The 17,348-nt window shown below is 38.7% G+C and overlaps 1 protein-coding gene across 3 annotated transcripts in view; it reads right to left on the bottom strand.

Annotated features, from left to right (window-relative positions):
- LOC124802708 (polyphosphoinositide phosphatase) overlaps positions 1-17,348 on the bottom strand; it is a 177,311-nt gene that overhangs the window by 83,993 nt on the left and 75,970 nt on the right. For all 3 annotated transcript variants that reach the window (XM_047263668.1, XM_047263670.1, XM_047263669.1), the window contains 2 exons: positions 16,371-16,653; positions 15,997-16,192 (listed from right to left, as the gene is read on the bottom strand). In XM_047263668.1, the coding sequence (XP_047119624.1) occupies positions 15,997-16,192; positions 16,371-16,653 (479 nt within the window). The remainder of the gene's footprint in view (positions 1-15,996; positions 16,193-16,370; positions 16,654-17,348) is intronic.

The following is a 17,348-nucleotide window of genomic DNA, read 5'->3' on the forward strand; positions in this document are numbered from 1 at the left end:
ATTCACTGAAACACAACATTATTAATTACATAACACAACATTGACTTTGAGCCCAGGATCACAAACCCATCCACTTGCTGGAGTGGTCAGAAAACAAATGAAAACCAAGTAAAACACATAATACAAAATTGACTTTGACTCTCCTGAACCATTGCCCAGGAGTAGAACATTCAAAGGTGCTCAAAGTGGTGACCCTGGACACCAATACACTGGTGCACTCGTATTATTATTATTATCTTTCCTTTCTCAGACGTTATGTCTGGTTAAAAATGGAAAGTGACGCGGACCTTGATCAAGCGTGACTTCCATTTAACTGTACGGTATATGTTACATTGCATTTAGGAACTTTCGAATAATTGAACATGTATCAATAATTACAGATTTTTGTAGTTGGATATATATGTTTGGATTTAGCTGTATAGCGTTGATGTACTGGTGGATATTGTGTGGTATGACTCCTGTAGTTGATAGTACTATTGGTATAATGTCAACTTTATCCTGATGCCACATGTCCTTGACTTCCTCAGCCAGTTGGGTGTATTTTTCAATTTTTTCTCCTGTTTTCTTCTGTATATTTGTTGTATTGGGTATGGATATTTCAATTAGTTGTGTTAATTTCTACTTTTTATTGGTGAGTATGATGTCAGGTTTGTTATGTGGTGTTGTTTTATCTGTTATAATGGTTCTGTTCCACTATAATTTGCATTCATCATTCTCCAGTACATTTTGTGGTGCATACTTGTATGTGGGAATGTGTTGTTTTATTAGTTTATGTTGTATGGCAAGTTGTTGATGTACTATTTTTGCTACATTGTCATGTCTTCTGGTGTATTCTGTATTTACTAGTATTGTACATCCGCTTGTGATGTGATCTACTGTTTCTATTTGTTGTTTGCAAAGTCTGCTTTTATCTGTTGTGGTATTGGGATCTTTAATAATATGCTTGCCGTAATATCTGGTGTTTATTGTTTGATCCTGTATTGCAATCATGAATCCTTCCATCTCACTGTATATATTGCCTTTTCTTAGCCATGTGTTGAATGCGTCTTGATCGATGTGTGGCTGTGTTAGGTGATAAGGGTGTTTGCCATGTAGTGTTTTCTTTTTCCAATTTACTTTCTTTGTATCTGTTGATGTTATGTGACCTAAAGGGTTGTAGAAGTGGTTATGAAATTGCAATGGTGTAGCCGATGTATTTATATGAGTGATTGCTTTCTGTATTTTGCTAGTTTCTGCTCGTTCTATAAAGAATTTTCTTAAATTGTCTACCTGTCCATAATGTAGGTTTTTTATGTCGATAAATCCCCTTTCTCCTTCCTTTCTGCTTAATGTGAATCTTTCTGTTGCTGAATGTATGTGATGTATTCTATATTTGTGGCATTGTGATCGTGTAAGTGTATTGAGTGCTTCTAGTTCTGTGTTACTCCATTTCACTACTCCAAATGAGTAGGTCAATATTGGTATAGCATAAGCATTTATACCTTTTGTCTTGTTTCTTGCTGTCAATTCAGTTTTCAGTATTTTTATTAGTCTTTGTCTATATTTTTCTTTTAGTTCTTCATTAATATTTGTATTATCTATTCCTATTTTTTGTCTGTATCCTAGATATTTATAGGCATCTGTTTTTTCCATCTCTTCTATGCAGTCGCTGTGGTTATCCAATAAGTAATTTTGTTTAGTGTGTTTTCCCTTGACTATGCTATTTTTCTTACATTTGTCTGTTCCGAAAGCCATATTTATATCATTGCTGAATACTTCTGTTATCTTTAGTAATTGGTTGAGTTGTTGATTTGTTGCTGCCAGTAGTTTTAGATCATCCGTGTATAGCAAATGTGTGATTTTGTGTTGGTATGTTCCAGTAATATTATATCCATAATTTGTATTATTTAGCATGTTGGATAGTGGGTTCAGAGCAAAGCAGAACCAGAAAGGACTTAATGAGTCTCCTTGGTATATTCCACGCTTAATCTGTATTGGCTGTGATGTGATATTATTTGAATTTGTTTGGATATTAAGTGTGGTTTTCCAATTTTTCATTACTATGTTTAGGAACTGTATCAATTTAGGACCTACTTTGTATATTTCCAATATCCGTAGTAGCCATGAGTGGGGTACACTATCAAAAGCTTTTTGGTAGTCAATGTATGCATAGTGTAGCGACCTTTGTTTAGTTTTAGCTTGATATGTCACCTCTGCATCTATTATCAGTTGCTCTTTACATACTTGTGCTCCTTTGCAGCAGCCTTTTTGTTCTTCATTTATAATTTTATTCTGTGTTGTATGTGTCATTAATTTCTGTGTAATGACGGAAGTTAATATTTTGTATATTGTTGGTAGGCATGTTATGGGGCGATATTTTTCTGGGTTTGCTGTGTCTGCTTCATCTTTAGGTTTCAGATAAGTTATTCCTTGTGTAAGTGTATCAGGGACTGTGTATGGGTCTGCAATGTAACAGTTAAATAATTTAGGTGGTTGTTCTGTATATGTGTGGATGGATATGTGTGTGTGTGCGAGTGTATACCCATCCTTTTTTCCCCCTAAGGTAAGTCTCTCCGCTCCCGGGATTGGAATGACTCCTTACCCTCTCCCTTAAAACCCACATCCTTTCGTCTTTCCCTCTCCTTCCCTCTTTCCTGATGAGGCAACAGTTTTTTGCGAAAGCTTGAATTTTGTGTGTATGTTTGTGTTTGTTTGTGTGTCTGTCGACCTGCCAGCACTTTCATTTGGTAAGTCACATCATCTTTGTTTTTAGATATATGTTAAATAATTTAGTTAGACATGAATGTGTTAAGGCGAACTTCTTTAGTCAGAAATTTGCTATTTTATCTTTTCCAGGGGCTTTCCAATTGTGCGTAGAATTAATTGCTCCGGTGACTTCATGTTGCAAAATTATCACTTCAGGCATTTGTGGTATCATCTTGTATGTGTCTGCTTCTGCTTGAATCCACCGTGCATGCCTGTTATGTTGTACCGGGTTTGACCATATGTTGCTCCAGAAGTGTTTCATGTCTGTTATGTTTGGTGGATTGTCTATTTTAATGTGTGTATTATCTATTGTCTGGTAAAATTTCTTTTGGTTTGTGTTGAATGTTTGGTTCTGTTTCCTTCTATTTTCACTTTTTTTGTATCTTCTAAGTCGTTTGGCCAATGATTGTAATTTCTGCTTCTTTTCATCTAGTTGCTCTATCGCTTCTTGTTTCGAGATTTTGCCTAACCATTTTTGTTTTTTGTCTGATATTTCATTTCTTATAAATTGTGTTAGCTGTCCGATGTCTTTTCTCAGTTTTTCTATTCTGATCTGTAGCCTGTGTTGCCATGCTGGTTTTGTGGGTTTCTTCTGTGTGTTGGTTTGTTCTGATCTCTGCCTAGTGTGTATATTTAGTGTAGTGAGTGCTCCTATACAAACCAGTAGTTGTAACTCTTCCATAGTTGTATTTTCATTTATTTTGTTGTGTATGATTGTGTTGATAGTTGTTATTGTTGTTTCGACTTGTGGGTTATTTGGTGGTCTATGCAAGAATGGTCTAATGTCTGTATTTGTGTCTTTGTATTCTATATATGTCCGCTGAAATTTTTCTTCTATATCTAACATGTGTGTCACTTCATGTTCTATTTGTGCTTGTTCTGGTGGCTGTCTTAAGATTTCGTTTTCCTCTGATTGTTTAATTGATGCGTGTTGTTCTTTGCTTGTTTGCTCTGGGATGTTTGAGTCCATTACTGTATTTTCTTCTTCTTCTGATTGCACATTATTTTGTTCCAGTATTTGTTGTACTTGTTGTTTGATGTTTTCTAATTCTGACTGGGGTATCCTGTTATTTTTTATTATTACACGGATCTGATCAGCTAGTCGTTGTTCTGTTAAAAATTTTAATCCTGGGTATCTGGTAATAAATGTTGTGTATGCTTGTGATCTTTATCCAGTTGTGTTGGTTCCTAAATTTGTTGCTTGGTAATAACAGAACATGAGGTGTCGGTTAACTTCATCTGACCATCTCATCCTCTGTCTTTGTTTTCCTTCTAGAGTGGTTGCAGGAAGCATATCCTGCAAAACACCTCTATTTGGATTTAAATCATTTTCCGTGTGGCTAGCAGTGTCGTTACCATTGTGGACGGGCATAGGGTTCAAGCGTCATCCCCGACCATGACAGCGCTGTCCTGAACCAACTAATCACACTAAAAGGGGGGGGGGGGGGGGGGTGGGTTAGCCATATTAGTGGTTTGTTCTTTTCGTCGCCTTTTACGACTGGCAGAACATACCTGGGGCCTATTCTTTTCCCGGGCCTTCACGGGGTTTATTATTATTATTATTATTATTATTATTATTTACTGCTTCCAATGCTGTCTGCTGAAGAGAATTACAAGTAAGCACAATACTCCCCTGCATGTCCTCTGGAGTTGCTGGAATATCGCAATAGACAGCGTTTTTAATGCATCCCCAAAGAAAAAAAGTCCAGAGGATTTAAATCAGGAGACTTAGGAGGTCAAGTAACTGTTCCTCCATGACCAGTCCATCTGGTAGAATACCTTCGGTTCAGAACAAGACGTGCACACAAGGCATTATGTGCTGGACATCCATCAAGTTGATACCACATAAGCATTCTAGTTCTTAGTGGCACTTCATCCTGAAGAGGAGGAAGAATTCATCTGAGGAAGTTCGCATACACTGTGCCATTTAGACTACCATTGATGAAATAAGGGCCAATAATTGTAGTACCAAGCATTCCACACCAGACATTAACTCTCCATTGATGCAGATGTTCCACCAGTCTAAGCCATCATGGGTTGTCGCTGACCAATAATGCATTTTCTTTGTATTTTCCTGTCCTTTGTTTGAGAAGGAACATTCATTGGTAAATAGAACATTGGAGAAGTAGTTAGGGTTTGCAAGGATTTGCTGCTGTGTCCACTGACAGAACTGTAAACAATTATGAAAATCACTCCCATGCAATCCTTGATGTAGGTGTACATGGTAAGGATGGAACCAGTGATGTGTAAGAATACGATGTACACTGGCTTTAGGAATGCCAATCTCGTGTTCAAGCTGTCATGGTTTTAGTAATGCCAATCTCGTGTTCAAGCTGTCATGTACTCACATGTGGATTCATAGCAATGGAAGCGAAAATAGTACCTTCTGCAGCTTTATCTGAGTGAGTGCTATGACAATTGTGCTGTCATGAGTTGAAACTTTGATTCCTGAAGTGTTGCAACAGGACGAGAAAACATCCATCTGGAAGGTGAGTTCTTGTCAGGGTATCGCTCTATGTACAGTTCCGCTGCCTGCATAGCATTTCGTCTACCTTCAACAACAACAATAAAAGATCATAGTATGAAGGCTTTCATACGATATATAAGTCGCTCTCAGACGTCCAACCCGTCAGTCGGCAAGACTCACTGGAGGAGAAACACCCCTCTGAAGATGTCCAGCGCAGCTCTGGACGAAACGTTAGGAGCTGAAGAGTTTCATGGACCACGACCTTACATCCCGGAAGGTTTACCAGAACAATAAAAGAAACATTATGTCGATTAAGTTTGTAGGTGGGACAGCCTTTACTGTATGCCTACTCTACACAACAGTATTTAGAAGGACTAAACTACTGTACTAAATGTACCCATACATAAGACAACAGTATTGCAATTACTGTTCTGCTAACTTAAAGTCCCCACAGATGAGCAGCATTTCTACCATCTCTTCATTGTTGTACATTCTACTCACACAACTCTTCAACTGATGATGGTTGACAGAATGATGGGTGTGCATTCTACTTATTTTTACATTTGTCCTCTGTCAGCGTCAGTACGTGGATGTGTTCCATTACCCCAAGTACCTGCACTAAGCTCTGGGAGCATCAACGTCAATGTTGTGTTATGTAATTAATCATATTATCTTTCAATGAATGGTACACTGCAATACATTTTTGAATAGGTCTTTAGGAGAGGAAATGAACTACCAAATAAGATATACAGAGTGCCATTTAAACAAGTCATACTGCTGTTCATATCTTTGTAAAAAACAAAGCTACAATTTGCTTGAAACATTTTGTAATTTGCATCTAGACAAACAGTTATTTAGGGTGGTCAGGATAAATGGGACACCCTGTATATAGCAAGTCCAGCAGGCATGGAAAACAGTGCAGTCATTGTTCTAATGCAGAAGCGGAGCGAATTATCCAACATCCAAAAGGGTATGATCATTGGCTTTTGGGACAAGGGTGGAAGCATTACCAAAATGGCTAAGTTATTAAACTTTTCACGTGCTGTCTTGGTTAAAGTATAGCATGCAAGGCAAAACGGCCCTATCCAAAATCTGGGCCGGTGCAACTGTGGTGCACTATGGGCAATAGATGACAGAGGTAAATGGCTATTGCAGAGATGTGTCTGGGTAAATAGATGTGCAACTGTTGAGCAACTGACTGCCCAGATGAACCAAGGGGGCTTCAACAGTCTCTCCTCAACGACAGTTCAGCGAAAGTTGCTGCGTAGGGGCCTCCGCAACAAGCACCTGGTTCATGCATCCGTGCTGACCACTGTTCAACGTTGATAAAGGAAGGCTAGAATTTACATGCAGACATCACAAATAGATGTCCAATAAGTGGCAACAGGTGGCCTTTTCGGATTAGTCACATCTGATGCTCCATTGGTGTGAAATGTCTAACAGCAAATACCAACAACAATCATCAGAAGGGTCCAGGCCAGAGGAGGGATCATTATAGTCTGGGGAATGTCTTCATGGCTTTCCCTGGGCGATGACCTCATTTTGGTAGGCATAATGGGTCAACAAAAGTAGGATCTACCCTTCAGAACCGTGTCCATCCCTACATGCAGTTTGCTTTTCCTCGGCATGATGGCATCTACCAGTAGGGCAATGCGACTCAGCTTGTACTGTAAGTGTGCAGTTCAAAGATCACTAGGATGAGTTTACCATAGTCCTTTGGCCACCAAACTCCCCATATTTAAACTCAATTGAGAATCTATCGGACCATCTGAATCGGGCTTTTCATGTCATGGATCCTCAACCGAGAAATCTAGCACAGCTGGAAATGGCACTGGAGTTGACATGGCTCCTCATCCCTGTTGGTAACTTTCAGAACTGCACAGACACTCTTCCTGAATGTCTCACAGAAGGCTGTACTGCAAAGATGTTTGCATTGGTTGTGGCAGAGGGCAACTGTGGAGACTGGCCGCCTGGCCTCGCGTATTCACCCTGTAGGTGGAGGATAGGTGTCTGCTCCTTCAGCAGGGTCAGAGCAGGCAAATGGAGTGGGGAAGGGGAGGGAGGGTGGGATTTACTAGTTATTGGGGCTCCAACGTTAGGCACATTATGGAGTCCCTTAGGCAGATAGCATTCATGGCCGAAAAGAAAGCCAATGTGCGCTAGGTATGTCTGCTGGGATGCCTCATTGGAGATGTGGAGGTGGCCTTGGCTGTGGCTATTGAGTGTGCAGGGTGCAGTCATCTGCATTTCATGGCTCATGTTGGCACCAACAATGCCTGTCGCATGGGTTATGAGGCGATCCTCAGTTTGTGCAGGAGGCTGGTGGAGATGGGGAGACTGCTGGTCTTGCGCATAGGTTGCAAATAGAGCTTGCAATTTGCAGCATTGTTCCCAGAGTTGATTGGCGTCCTTTGGTTTGGAGTCAAGTGGAGGGTCTCAACCAAATGCTTTGTCGACTCTGTCATGGTCATGACTGCAGATTTCTAGACCCGCATTATCATGTGGGGATTTGTAGGACTCCACTTGATAGGTCAAGGGTGCACTACACAAAGGAAGCAGCTACTGAGCTAGCAAAATACTTGTGGAGTGCACATGAGGGTTTTTTAGGCTAGGCAATAGTTTCAGGTGCTCTGATGAACTCTCACCAGTCAATTCACAGCACAAGAAGTCAAACAGCATTAAGAATAAAGACACTTTGATTCCCACAATTTTATCAGTAAACTATCAAAGTGATTGTAATAAAATTGAGGGGGAGTGTCCGTTGCAGTTCACAAAATATTATCGTTATTGAGGTCAAAGTTGAGTGTGACAGTGAAGTCATCTGGTCAGGGGAACAGGTGTAGGTTAAACTAAGTTAATTGTTGGATGTTTTTACTGGTCACCAATTCTGCTGTGACAGTTCTAGAGTCACTCAAAGTAAGTCTATGGTCAATAGTGCCTAAATATCCAGATAATGTAATACTAGTTTGAGGAAACTTTAACATGTCAAGTATAGACTGGAATGTCTATGGATTCATTGCAGGGAGTACAGACAGAGTTACAGAAATACTTTTCAACATGTTTTCTGAAAAACTGTCTTGAGAAGCTAGCACAGCAGCCCACATGTCATGGAAATATCTTAGACCTTGTAGCTACACATTACATGAGTCACAGCTGTGTGCAGCCAGCCAGCACATGGGAGACAGGACATGTTTGCCTGACCTTTTTGCAACGATGTCAGATGCTGTGCCTAGAATCACCAAGCTTTGGTTCACTGCCAGGTCTCTGAAGTCATTCTGCAAGTACCTATTAGTATCTACGAGGCTCTGGTTTTCCACCAAAAGAAACTCAATGACACTTCTCTGTTTGGAGCACATCTGTTACAAATGCCACTTACAAGTCTCCATATAGCATCTCCATCCATCAGAACACCATGAAACTATAGGGACTAAAGCAGGAATATTCCATGATGTTGCACAACAAATTCTGTATTTTTTCACTTGAAACTGGCCAAGGAAAAAAAAGTGTTGCATTACTTATTGAACGCCATTCATATCATGATGAGAGTATGAGTTTTGATAAAATCAGAGAAAGATAATGGGAAAACACCACTAACATTGTGCTTAAATCTAGATTTTTGAAGTGAATTTATCTGACACCTGTAATCTCACTCCTACACAAAGGAAATACCTGAAGTTGGCTTATATATGTAAATACGTGAAAGGTATTCATTTTGCATTTTGCTCTTTTATGATACCTACTTCATTACATGTAAAAATTTTGGTGCCAGTTTACCATTCTAAAAAGACAGCAAAAATTCTGACACACAACTAAGCTTATCTTCCAAATGAGGCAGCTAACAATGCAGGTGTTTTATACCGATAACTGTTTTCGGCATGGTAAATATTTTCCTGCTTGACAAACCCCAGAAAGGTATACCATAAGCGACCTTTGAATCTAGAACTGATTCACTGATTCAATGTATCATAAAGAATACAGCAACATAATTTTTCTTTATTTGACTCTAATTATTACGTGCATGTCAAATTCCAGACAGCAGCTACATTTGCATACAAATGCAAATCAAATTTGGACTTTATGAGCACATTTTTAACAAATTTGCAGCAATGTCCGAGTCTCATTTGTGCACAGTGCTCGAGAGAGGCTCAGGTGCCATCACGAAATGGTTAATTTTATAATAAAATGAATCATTCACAAGAACAGAATCACCTTCATCGTAACTGTTGGAATCATTTGAAAACACTGCCGCTTTACATTTTTTTTAAGGTCTAATGATGTCACTGTCTCTGGAATCAGCCTCAGAATCATAAAAACATTCATTCACACTGTCATTCAGATCTTCATTCTCACTAGGAACATTTGAACTATCATCATCAAAAACATCAAAAATTATTTCAGGTTTGTTCATTTCCTTCTGTTCCCTGGATATGGTCATCTCTAAAAGTAGGAGGAACTTCAAGATGAAAATACTAACTATTTGAAATATCAAAATACAATCAAAATGCTAAATAGGTGAAAAGTACATGAAGGCAATCAAGTTTGATACACAGACAATTGGTGTAAACACCTAAATAGATAAAATACTTAAAATATATTATCTCAAGGTCTGTCCATACCAGATGGTGCCCAAAACATGGGTAAACTCAGGATATGTCAACAATGTGTCAAGTTACTGATATGTTTCAATCATTTGAAAATGACTATGGAAGCAGAAATCAGGTGACTACATGAGACACATAGCTTGTTACACAATAATTATAGCCAAATAAAGAGTAAATTAAGTCACTTGACATTTTTTACATACTGTGGATCCCTTTTCAGGCATCTTTTAAAAAGTTCTGCTTCACAACAGACTGCAAATGCACTATTAAACATAAAATGGTAAGAGATTTAAACGTCTTCAAAGTTATCTTGATTCAAGATCAAAGATCTAGTACAGTCATAGAATTAAGATTTATATTGAAGGTTACTCTCTTGTGATGGCTGCCAACAGTTCAAACTTCAGCATATTAAGGCTGATACTGGTCTTTTCCATTGATGTTTGTTATTCTGCTCAATTTTTAAATGATTTTTTCAATGTAGCACTACTACTTGAATACACTTCTTATAGTCTTGGAATTTTTCTAATTTGTGATGGAATGCACTAGGCCTGCAGCATGATCTTCCTTATACAAGGGAAAATTTTGAGCAGGCATCTACCAAATATGTTTATTGTGCTTATCAGTTTCAGAGCATTATGGCTCTATTTTCAATGCAAACAGTTTATAGAGGGTTGTGCAAGTAGTGTACATACACAATGTTGAAATGCTGCCCAATAATAAAAAAAAGCTAGATGACCCTTGCATTTATGTTGGTTAAAAGGTTGTAGCTTTAGAATTTTGAGATTGGCCATCAGGCAAAAATGTCTTCCTTCATGTTCTTTCTTGTATGTATCTGGATCATCACGTTCCCATTAACAGTGGCATAGGTATGTTTTTGATGATTGATTTGCTTGTGACAGTGACTGAAATTTGGGCTGTTACTATTTTATGAGTGTGGTACAGTGCTACCTGTACCCCTACATCCTCACGATAAGCTTTTATTAATTAATGTTCAAAGAAATTCGTTTATCCATGCTTGTAAGTAGGGCTGAGTCAAATGCTTCCAAAGCCACATGGCATAGAATTACCTTCTTTGGGCTTGTTAGACTAAATGGGGGCTAGGTGACATGAACCACCACAATCAAGGCAATCGCGACAGGACTCATTCGAAGAGCAGTTACATGGCCCTTTCTGCTGAGTAGAAAGGCCAGTCAGATATCAGGGTATAGGAAACCGGTTTTCTGCACCCCACACTGAACTTGGCTGAAAAATTCAGCTACAACATAAAACAGATAAGGCAGGCATTTTCAGTCTGTGTGGTTATTTAAAGAAGACAAACTTTCCTATCTGTAAACATGAGCAACAGATATTGGGTTTGAGGCTACATTCAGTGGAGTGGCAGGAGATAGCAGTGAGAGCAAACGATTCTTTAGTAACAGCTAATTATCACAGAGGATGACAAAGGACACTTTGACAGAGGTTCATGTTGAGTACCAGCATGTTTTTTTGCCACTCCATGAGACCAAAGTGGCACAACAGGGGGATGGAGCAGCTGTCAGTGCTGATGAGGCATCATCAACAGTGAGAGCCATCATGCATTCAGTGGCCGAGGCTTTGAGACTTGAGGGTCTCTGCCATTTAGAGATGCTATGCACACTGACAGAGCTGATGCCCATACTGCCAATGTCAGTGGCACTGACGACATCAAACCAGAGAAGATATGTCAATTTCATTGTTTCTGAACCTCTGTGAACAGCTTTGCTGGATATCAAAGCTAATATAAGAAAGGAGCCTCAATATTTAAATGTAATTGTGCAGACTGGTTCAAATTTAAGGTCTTAAGACATAAATAGTCATTCTGAAATGTTCACTGATGAAACAAACTGCAAATTTCAAAATATCAGCACAGAAGTAGAGACTGAAGTAAAAACTGTTAACATCACATGAGATGTATAGGAGATGACCTTGTTCACTGAATAAGCATACAGAGGATGTTCTGAAGAAAGTCTGGGAGAATGTGGAAAAGTAAGCTAACTTTCAAATCAGATGAAATCAGTAGAAACTGTCTCCACTTCCAAGACCACTCAGGTACAAAAATATTCCACTCTTTATATGACATCATATTCGACATTGAGTGTATAAGTATTTATTTTCAAAATTGCAATTTTGGCCATAAGGCCATTATCAAAAGGTAGACTGTAAACGATTGTGCTTCAGCACATGTCAAACATTAAAAAATTCTCTGACATGTACACATCATTGTCATATCTGAGCCTTATAACAATGTTGACATGTAAATAATGTACAAGGACAGTGGTTTATTGGATTTGTGTTAAAGCTATTAATACAGTTATAAGGTTCAGAAATGACAATGACATGTGTACACGTCAGAGGATTTTTAAAGTTTGGCATCTGCTGAAGCGCAGCAGTTTGCAGTATGCCGCTTGATAATAACCTTCAGCCAAAACTGTAATTGAGAAAAATAAATGGTTTCAGCAGTCAATGGTGAATATCATTTTTTTTAAATGTTTTACATGACTGTGAACCCCTGTCATGATAGTTAATCAAAACTCTGCTTGTCAACTGCAATAAACCAATAGTTTGCAAACTAGTTGTGCAACTTTTATTTCAGGAGTAGAGAAGAGATTGAGGGAATGTGTTGTAGTGATAGACAGGCAGGTCCATGAACTCAGTGCAGGGCCACCAACACAAAGCATTTGTCACCATACAACAGACCGAGCATGACAAAAGTGTCAGCAGTTTTTGAGAGCAGTCTGACAGGTGAGACTGCTCACCAGGCAGCAGCCTGAATGGGTAGAACTAATCCATGGATAGTTAACAGATTGCACGAACTTGCTAATGGATCCACAGGTTCAACTGGAGTACAGGGAACATGATCAATGGGCAAACCCCAGTGCTGTTGCACTGTCTGTCTGGTTAGTACCTACTGAGAGGGTGCAATGAACGATGAAGCAGGAAGTCTGATGAAGAATGATAGGCCATTCCATTCATGGCAAGTATCACCTCTTAGTGCCATTCCTAGATGACTGAAATTTGGAGGGTGATTGGAGGGGGGATGGGGGGGAGAAGTCAGTTAAGTATCACAAATAGTTAATTGAGAACTTTAAGAAGTGGTTTACAACTGCGACTTTATCCAATCTACAGCAAACCCACTGGTTCAGCCAGCACCTCACAGCTGAAACAAAACTATAATGGGACATTACAGGAAAATACTGTGGGAATTACCCAGTGCAGAAATTTTTGGCAGAGTACTGGGGGTGTAGCTGGCAACAGTATGTTAAGTGTCACGTGATGATAGGCCCTCATTACAAAGTGAATTATGGGATGTTGTGGAAATTATTCTTGCACTTAGTCTCATTAGTGCATCACCTAGACTTGCTGTTTGAATCAGATGAACTTACAGCTGTGCTATATCAGACGATGACTTACTGGGTACATAGATGACTAATTACAGTATCAACCCAGATTGTAGGAGGATCGCTGGACCTTCTCTCAGCAATGAACAAGTTCCAAATCAATAGAGATCAGCGGAGGCCTCGGCTCCTGTTAGGGAAAATGTTGTAGTAGGAAGTAGTGAGTAATGAACTGCATCGCACAACAGAAAAGTATGCTTATTTGGTATGAAAGGTGGTAGAGGGTGAAACTGACAGCACTGCTCTTAATTGCTCATGCATCATGATAAGGGCACTGCAGTTCCTCCTGAAAGTTTATCTGCTCTTACAGAACCGGAAAATTGTGGCTACTCCTCCTGATTCTCCCGGTGGAGTTCTTTACACCAAAGGAAAATCTGGATTCCACTGATCAACAGAGATAGGCTAACTGTCCACAGAATGCACTTGAGGATCTGCTGGCAAAGTAAGTACATTAGGGATGGCTAAGAATTCCGCATGTGCCTGGAACTCTCACACACAAGTGGATCCCTGTCACCTCAATGCACACTTCCACCATTTCCACTCCATGCTGCCAGAGTGAGAAGAGGATGAAATCATGAATGTGCCACATTAAATGGCAATGCAGTTACACAAGGAATGTGAAATAGCATATTTCTTACTCAGCTACACAGACCATTAAAAAAAATTCAGTATTATTAAATTATTTTTGGTGCACTGAAGACTCAATAAAATTTATACCTGGTACAAACTGTCAACATGCAAAGAGATGTAAATGATTTTATAGATTTTCATCACTCAGGTTGCTGTAATCATGAGTTATTTAGTTACACAATTGAAAAAAGCCTTTCGTGCACCTACGCTGATCGAAACATTGTATCATCTCATTATGGAGATATGGGAAATCACACTGAAGGAAAACAACACAGGACTGCAGGACATTTTTAACGAAATAATTCATCTTTTAGTTCTGTTCTGTCAGCAAACACACAGGGATGTTTTCAACTGAAATGGCAAACAGTCTCAAAAACAGATGTAAGATTGGCAGTGTCTTCAAAAAGTTTAGCAAACTATTCTTGTTGTATGTTTTGATACCACAATAAATTCTGCAAAATTTGCATTTTCTTTAGCATCAGTACGCTTCAGGAAATGAATACTGCTTTTTGTCAGAAGTTGTCCCATCAACACTGCAACTATCCTTTTAAATGCATACACATCAATTTAGAAGTAAGTTGTTTTTCACGTTGTAACATTTTAATGTAGACCATGTGCTGTCAAGCACCCACTTAAAATACGTGGTATGCATTCTGGATGTTTTAATTTTCATCCCTGCTATCCTTTGTCCTTAAGAAATTCAACAACTGCAGGTCTTACCGGTACTTGAAAAATCATTCCAGGCATGCCCCATCTCTTAATCAATGTACTTTGCAGTAAACATAATGTCTCCATATGCTTCATTCATTTCCATCAAAAACTGTTGCAACTGACAATGTAATGATGCAAGCAACAGTAGAAAATTTACTATTCGTATCACTAATTTCATCACTTGCTCCATGCTTGTAGCGCAATGAGATCATTTACATCTCAAATGTAGCGCAAAGTCCTCCTAGATGTACAGAATGATGAATTCCATACAAATAGTGTGTCGATTAATGTAAATTTTTGCTCTTTCATTATTAACTAAATCTTTAAATTTTTTGAGCATGGTGTTAAATGCTGTTTTATAGCAATCTGCAGTATCTGTCCTCATGTGAGTTAATAACAGATATCGAGAATTCTCATCCTTCTCTAAGAAAAAGTAACTGTTATTCCCATTCATTTTTAAAGGCTTGTGATGACAGATTGATAGACTGCCTCTTTTTGTGCAAACAGTGACAGGACCTTGGAATTTCTTTTATACCATGAGCAAATATCAAAATTAAACCAAGCTGACACTACGAGTCTGCCGAACTGAAAAAATTCATGCCGTCTAAAAAATGTTGCACCAAATGCTGAAAGAAACAGTGTCACAACCCACAGCTAAATGAAATGTCATGCTGTATTCAGTAATTCCAAGAAGGACCAAGCAAAGCCGAGACATACTGAGTAGTGTTAGGACCAGCCAAACCTTGGACTGCACGTACGCAACGCATTGTTCAAGCATAACTTTTGCATGCCATGGCTGACTCTGGAATAGACAGTAAAGCCCATTACAGTCCCAGTTCAGGGCTTTCAAAGCCACATGAAACAGTAGCATCGTCTTTGGGTTCCACTTGGTAGAGGAAATTGGGGCCAGGTGAGGTGGACCACCACATGCTGATGGTACAATTTTCAGACATGGTGTTTGTACAATACTTGCATAGCCCGAAATGAATCATTTACATGTAAGACAGAGCTACAATGCTCCAAAACTGCTATGCACTAAAATCATATTTGGTAGCTGTGAGGTGAATTTTTTCCCCCTATACAGCATCTTACAAGGTTTGTCACTTCTTAAATTCATAACAGACAATATTTCCCATCAAGGCCTTTAGACCCCTCAGATTTCTTCAGCACTGTTTCAGAGCCCTCATCTGCTCATCCTGCAGTAACTTAATTTTATGGTATGTAAAATCAAGTAGGAACTATAATGTAAGGAAATACTACGAACACTAATGAATATTATAGACAAAATTTTATTTTCTTCAAATATGCAACATACAGACCAGAATCTATCAAAGATCCTGTGGGAAAGTTCATAACATTATTCTCTGTAAGCCCTCACATCAAACATTTTGTGCAATACCTGGAAGAACAGATTATGTATGTACTGTACCTGCTGTTTCAGCAAAAGGATCACTCAAGTCAAAGCTGATGGCAGGCTTAGGAACTATTTTGCTAATGTCCTGACTCCACTGAGCAGGAATGGAACCACGAAGTTGAACAAAGGCACTAAAATGGCCCAAAATCAGGGAGGACAGCCCTGAATCATGAACAATCTGCTCTGTTTCAACTTCATTGGCTACATCACCCTACAAAGAAAAAAAGCATATTTTGTAAAATGTTTCACCTCTAGTATTCCTGGCCTGCTCTATTTTATAATAAAAAACAATACCACTGCTAGATTAATGATAAGTTAAAAACATTCTCCAATTTAGCAACATATAAATTGATACTAAACTTCTTTTATTTGTGTAGGTTCATACTCACTTGAAAATTAGCTCCTCTCTTAAGAAACCTTGTGCCTGCATATCTGTTTGATCTTCGCGCTATAAGAGTGATGTACACAGATCTTCCAAAGATGCTTATATTTGACTGCCCCACAAAGCCATGTGTTACATAAAGGATCCAATCTGGATGCAGAGACTTCTCTACTTTACTCAGAAGATAGCTATTCCACACAAATCTGTAGTTGGGACTGTTCCGGACTCCATAGTTTAAAACTTCAGGATGTCCCTCATTAGGTTTATTTTTAACATCATTCAGAATTTCACTGAAAATAATAACAATTCCCAATTGAATTGTAAATTTAGCCAGAAATAAAACAGTGTGTGTGCATGACTGTTTATGTTAGTTTAAAACAAGAGGTTAAGTATAATTCTAATATAAATGCAAACTATGCATGGGAATGATCAGTGTGTTACCATATAATCACTAAGAAATAATATTACTCCCATAAATCAATTGAAAGGTTCCACGATAACCAGAGTTTGGAAAGTTGCTCCATAAAACATGAAAATAGCTAATTAACTGAGAAAGATTGTTATCTGCCATTTTTATTTTTATAGAAGCGTTAGTTAACACCTACAGCAAACATGAAAACCACCGTAAATGCAACCATACCCGTAGTTTACACAGTTAGAAGCTTTACACCAAAAAAGAGGGCACCAGCTTCTTTGCAGTAAACATATATGCCCAGAAATGGATTTGTTTTGTGCATACAGAGATAGGCTTCAAAGCTTGCAGTTCTCCATCTGACTGTTTCAGAAGTTGATGTTCCAGGCCTTCAAAAGTAGATGTGCCAATCACAACACAATATGACTATGATCAGAAACGCTTTAACCAGCTTCTATGCGTAGCCTATAATTTCTATCTCAATGAGTACATTTGTACTCCATAAGCTACCATATTGTGTATAGCAGAGAGAACATGTAGTTATTTCACCCCTTTTATATTCCGTTTATCGTT

The sequence above is a fragment of the Schistocerca piceifrons genome, chromosome 6 (assembly GCF_021461385.2).
Source record: "Schistocerca piceifrons isolate TAMUIC-IGC-003096 chromosome 6, iqSchPice1.1, whole genome shotgun sequence".
Classification (NCBI taxonomy): domain Eukaryota; kingdom Metazoa; phylum Arthropoda; class Insecta; order Orthoptera; family Acrididae; genus Schistocerca; species Schistocerca piceifrons.